General features: G+C 43.0%; 2 protein-coding genes across 2 annotated transcripts in view; both read left to right on the top strand.

Annotated features, from left to right (window-relative positions):
- The window catches only part of LOC118408751 (histamine H2 receptor-like), a 1,067-nt gene extending 785 nt beyond the window's left edge, over positions 1 to 282 (top strand). Inside the window, exon 2 of the mRNA XM_035809610.1 lies at positions 257 to 282. Coding sequence (XP_035665503.1) covers positions 257 to 282 — 26 coding nt within the window. The remainder of the gene's footprint in view (positions 1 to 256) is intronic.
- A 1,268-nt stretch (positions 283 to 1,550) lies between these two features.
- On the top strand, positions 1,551 to 2,726 carry LOC118408748 (neuropeptides B/W receptor type 1-like). Its single transcript, XM_035809608.1, has one exon. It carries the CDS (start codon positions 1,551 to 1,553, stop codon positions 2,724 to 2,726), a length of 1,176 nt encoding a protein of 391 aa, XP_035665501.1.
- Positions 2,727 to 5,793: the final 3,067 nt, after the last annotated feature.

Below are 5,793 nucleotides of genomic sequence, written 5' to 3'. Positions count from 1 at the left end.
ATGTATTCAGCTCCAGCAGAAGAAAAATCTGCTCAAAGTGTCAAAAAACCTCGCGGTTCTGGCAGGCGTCTTCTGTGTGCTAGGTTTCCCCTCTTGTATTCTTCTGGTCTCTGGTGCGGGCTGGCCAGCCTCTGTGAGCGCCCTAGTCTGGATTATGTATTATACCAACTGCAGTATCAATGCGCTTCTGCATATCAAAAATAATTCGTATTTTAAGAAGGCCTGTCGAAAGATTTTCTTCTGTTGCCCACCACAGAGAGTGCAAAATCAAGATGGTCCTAGACAGGGAAGATTTGTTCAACCCGTTGACCGTAGGGGCGAAGCAAATCCCGTTAGAACTTTGATCACACAGCGTACATATATAACCCGTCTTGAGCCAAGGGAGCCTACCTATTATTGCGAATTACCTAATGTGTCAACCTAGATACTTGATATCAAACCATTAGTTCCTTCTTTCCGCTGTTCGAAGTTTTAGAAAAGTGACTCATATGTGGAAGATTGGAGGGGTTTGCGTTCAAATCGTTGATTCGAGCGAAAAACGACCATACTTGATTGGTATGTAATCATAGACAAACATGTCTGATGGTAAAATCTCACTGCATACCATGTAATGCTATTAGCGTTTGTGTGACGCAGACCTGTACAAAAGAACATTAGTTTTTTGTCGATGTTCACATACAAAAACCATCAAAACAGTTACAAATAAAGATGGCAACATCAATCCCAACTTTAAAAAAAATGCCGTACTCGTAAAATTCACAAATGTCCTGTTCCTGACGTCTCATGTGCAGTTGTCTATCTAACATCGATGTCTGGTCAGGTCCCCGAACTGCTATAGAAATGGCAGGTGAAGACTTGTCCACTGATATATATGTATGCACTAACGTTGACGAAAAAAAACTTTACGTATACGGCACAAAATGAACGCACAGCGAATCACTAATCTCACCTGTCTTATCAAGGTGTGGATATGTTTTCTCATGGCCTCAGGATTGGTCTGGTTGGATTGTCAATCAAACTGAGGTCTCAACTGTAGTGATTCCTGTCAAAGGAACCCCCCTCCCCCCAATGCCCATTGCCATCATTGGCTTTTTCAGAACATACGCAGGGAATCAACTTGATACGTGAGCAACTGATAGTAACATGTTTCAATGCAAGATACATCTCGGATGAGGATATATTTGTACTGTCGTTGTTAAGGTTCGTCAAAGAGGAAGGCATTGTTGGTCGCTTGTTGAAGGCTTTTCAAGACATCACCGGAGAGGAAATAAATTCAATAAGAACATTTCCTTCCTTTCATATACAGTATTTAAAGGTGTCCTGGTGGAATAAGAAGCTTAATTTGATTACTTGTCACGAACAATGTCAAGATTTATTAATATGAATTTCACTCAGAGTGAAAAATTACAACTAGTCATTATGACATTAATAATGCAAGTTAATACATAGCCCGTGGTCTATAAAGCCCAGGGTTGATCTAAGTCGTATCATTTCAGACCACAAATGCACAAAAGAGGTGTTGCTAGCCCGAGCAACACAACAATATCAGTATGGGGATGGAAATTGACTTCGTAAACACGACCTTTGTTGTAAACGCAACGTTCAGCGATTGGATGCGTCCATACTCCAACAGCACGCTTTTCAGCACTAACGACAGCACCGCTTTTCCCACAACCGCTTCCCCCCGATCGACGGCAGCCGTTGTTGGTGTGGCAACGATCATGGGTCTCCTAGCAGTGGTGGGAACCACGCTGAACGGAACCGTCATCTTCGCTGTGGGGTTCAACAAAAGGCTTCGAACTGCCACCAGCTGGTTCATCGTGAATCTGGCGGCGGGAGACCTGATGGAGACGACAGTCTACCTGCCGTTCGGCGTCTACACTGTCATCACCCACCGGGTTCCGTTCCATCCTGGCTTATGCGCCGCACTCGCCACCATCGGCATCTCCAACAAGTTCACCTCGCTGTCCTGCATGGCGCTCATCGCCTTCCACCGCTACATGCTCATCACCAAGCCCAGATCCACCTACAATGCCGTCTTCACCACCAGAAACAACGTTCTGATCGTCCTGCTGGCATGGCTCGTGTCCTGGACGGCCGCCATTCCCTTCGTGCTCGGCTTCGGCTTCCTTGGGATGCTGTCGATTGGGGTTTGCGTCGCCGGGACCGGGCCTGCCTTCGCAACACGTGCGGTGATCGGGACGCTGTACGCCCTGCCACTCCTCACCATGCTGTACAGCTACACCGCTATCTATCGCCACATAAGAAACGCCTCCTATAACCCGAACAACCCGTCTATCCAAAACCAGCAGAAGAAAAACATGCTCAAAGTGTCGAAGAATCTGGCAGTCCTGGCATGCGTGTTCTGTGTGCTAGTGGGTCCGTCCTGTGTGTTTCTGGCGTCTGGTATGGACTGGCCATCCCCCGTGAGTACCATTGTCTGGATAATGTACTATGCTAACTGCTGTGTTAACTCTTATCTTCACATCAGAAAGAACTCGGATTTTAAAAAGACTTGCCGACGGATGCTGTCGTGCATCTCGCCACAGAGACAGCAAAACGAAGACCACCCGGGGCAGGCAGGTCACAGGTCATCTATGGGTCGGAGGGCAGAGGTTAACCCTGAACGACCTTCGGCCCCAAAACCTTTCACCCCAGAACCTTTGATCGTGAACATTTGTTTTGAGCCTAGAGAACCCTGTAACCTGCCCACCGTGTCAGACTAGATGATGACCGCCAACAGCGCCCCTTCCTTCTCAACTTCTTCTTCTTCTTTTTACGTGTCAACTTCAATAGACTGATTCGAAGTCTCTGATACGTTTTTGGGTCAGGCTAATCTTGTTGAAGACAGGGTGGTCACTTTTCTTCTTTCCTGGGGTTTGATGTGTTTCATTGTGTTTGTAAGAGAGAGGGAGAGAGAACCCAGTTCCTCAAGGGCAGGGGTGCTACTCCCTGTCCGCTACCCTACAGGTGGGTGGCGGTGAGTACTTTTAGATTTCTACTCAGATTATGTTACGCGGAAGAATGAAGTCATCTCATAGATGTCAAGATAGTAATGAACAGTTTCTATACCATCTATATGTGTCGACGAACCTAACTGAGGTGAACACCCCGTATACCTGAAAGTGGTATAGTCTGTATTTGCGTAATAGGATTTTACCGTTTTAGCACGTGATATAAGTAAGGCGGCAATGTGGTAACGACATGTATAACCACTTGTATGGAAGTAAATATGTGATGTATAATTGTGTTTCCTGGTAAATATTTTTGAATTGTTTAGTGTAAACCTGGCGATGGTATAAACCTGATAGTTGTATAAATGTACATACATGTATTACTTGGTGGTAGACGTTTAGCATATGTTGTAAAACATGTACAAGATTAGCTCAAATGCTAACATTGGATTTGTCGTATAATGGACAAGTTCAATGTATGCAAAGTCAAAAGTGAAGTTACATTGTAAAACAAACTGTTGTGAAGGTGCGATGTAAAGTTGTGTGTAATCCAGACAATTGAGAACATTTAACGCAATGTTGAAATATGCGTTAGTCAAATATCGGCGGGCATATGATGTAACATGTGATATAACTTGCCGATTGTGTTCATGTTGGTCAGTATTTTTATTAGTTGGCATTTGTTCTCATGCTTTATGAAATCAATAAACGTAAGTGATGTGAATGTACAATACATGACGTTCAGATTTTGCGTCCTGGGTTGATTTAATAGATTTAGATTACAGCCAGTATTTCCAAAAGTTTCTAACAGAATTTTACTTTTGCCCCTTTCTCATCTTCACTTTTCCTTTCCTTCCCTTTTCCCTGGACCTACATATTTTCTTCTTTCTTTTCTCTAAGAGATTTTGCCCCCCCCCCTTAAAATTTGTCTCGCCTATCAACAATCCTCACTTTACTCAGGTTAAAAGGAGTACCCAGGTTCGGCTAGGGCCGTCCCTCGGATAGGACGTTAAATGGAGGTCCCGTGTCTGGGGAGAGCCACACCCCATACACGTTAAAGAACCCCCACACGTGCGATGGTGCGGTGTGCGATGGTGCAAATCCTTCCGTCTAGAATTGGTGATTCTCTACAAATCACCCGGACTCCAGGAAAAATAGTGACATATCAGCCACTAATGGAGATCTGTATCAAAGCAAACCAAACCAAACCAAACAATGCTCTCAATGAAAGCAACAGTTTGACAAAGGAAACATTAAATCTTATTGACCTGTTAGCAATAGTTAACAGAAACATTATCCGAGTACAGGACATAATAACAAGTCACGTTTCACGATAAGGCAATACTGCAACAATGTGACTCTTCTGACTCACCTTCACAACTTCATATTTCTCAAATATTGGACAATGTATCAATTACAAGGTGATTATACATCATCCTTATATAGATCGATAGATCGATATAGATAGAATAGATAGATTACGATCATGACATGATACATAAAACCATGTCATGATCTCAACCTATCTATTCCATCTATCATTTGCTATTACAACCTCATATGCCACACCGTTCCCTTCACTCACTCTGTGGTTTCATTCGAGGAACAGTCGGGTCAACAACCCTTGTTTCATGCATCGGCGGCCTAGGTACATGTGGTCTATAGCATGACGCAATGAATGTAACAAACACAACCATAAAAGTGTAGACAACAATGCACAAAGTAAACATAGAACTGCACGACATAGTAGACAACTGTGTTATCACAAGTGTCCTTTAGATTCTGCTAACAAAATGTGCTCGTTTGATGCGGTAGTGTAACCAAAGCCTACTTTAAGGGATAGGATGAACGGGGAAGTCTTCCGTCTCTTTTGCTTCAGGTTTGTAAACTTTGATTGCTTCATTATGTGAGTGCGACCCAATTGTCTGTAATCGCTTATGCTCTGGACTATCTTGCTTATCCATTCCAATCCATAGCTGATGGCGAATGAGCCGATCAACTTAATGACCCTCTCAACAAATCCAACCTAGTAAAGCACCTTACAAAACACTATTACGGTTGTCTTAAGCTGATACATTTCCAATCCCATTATACACCATCGAAGTTGCATAAATACTCCCCAACCAATCTCAAAGGTTACAAGTCATTTTTAGGGGCGGAGTTTGCCCTCAGGGACTCCAGAGATTGGTCTAAAGTCTGCTGATCAAACAGTGATCTGAACGGTAACGGTCCCTATCCACTCATTTCCACATAGACAACAGTTACTTCGACGGGCATTCTACGAACGGCTGCACAAAGCTTCATCGTACGTATGTGGAAGTTTATCGTATGTACATTTAGTTCACAACTAGACAATGAATTGATAGTTTGTGTAGATGCCATTATATACATTTAAGTTACCCATATTTTGTTTAAAGACAGAAACATTGCGTATCTTTTCTGAAAGAATCATTCCCTATGAACGTTAGACTTGTTTTGTTGTGATAGGCTCATAAAGAAATATAAGGTGAATTTCAGCAATCAACAACAAGTCATAAAACGAGCATTATATATACTCCTTATAATTAATGTATTAAGTGCAGACAAAGCATTTAAGAACAAAAGCTTTCTATTCTGTACAGCCTGCTACTGGCGATTTCTCATTGTAGTTCGCTGTCTTTACTGCAGGGAGGCAAACATAGATGTGGATATGGCTATAGATAGCTTAACCTATGCTGTGAATGTCACAGACAACGATGGAATGTTCCTATACTCTAACAACAGCACGATCTGTACCGAGATGTACACCAGCACGTTTTTCAGCACCAACGACAGCACCATCACTGCTTTTCCCTTTCAC

Source organism: Branchiostoma floridae, unplaced genomic scaffold (assembly GCF_000003815.2).
Source record: "Branchiostoma floridae strain S238N-H82 unplaced genomic scaffold, Bfl_VNyyK Sc7u5tJ_378, whole genome shotgun sequence".
NCBI classification, from domain to species: Eukaryota; Metazoa; Chordata; class Leptocardii; order Amphioxiformes; family Branchiostomatidae; genus Branchiostoma; species Branchiostoma floridae.
Note: the sequence above shows the minus strand (reverse complement) of the source record. Positions and strands in the feature narration are given on the sequence as shown.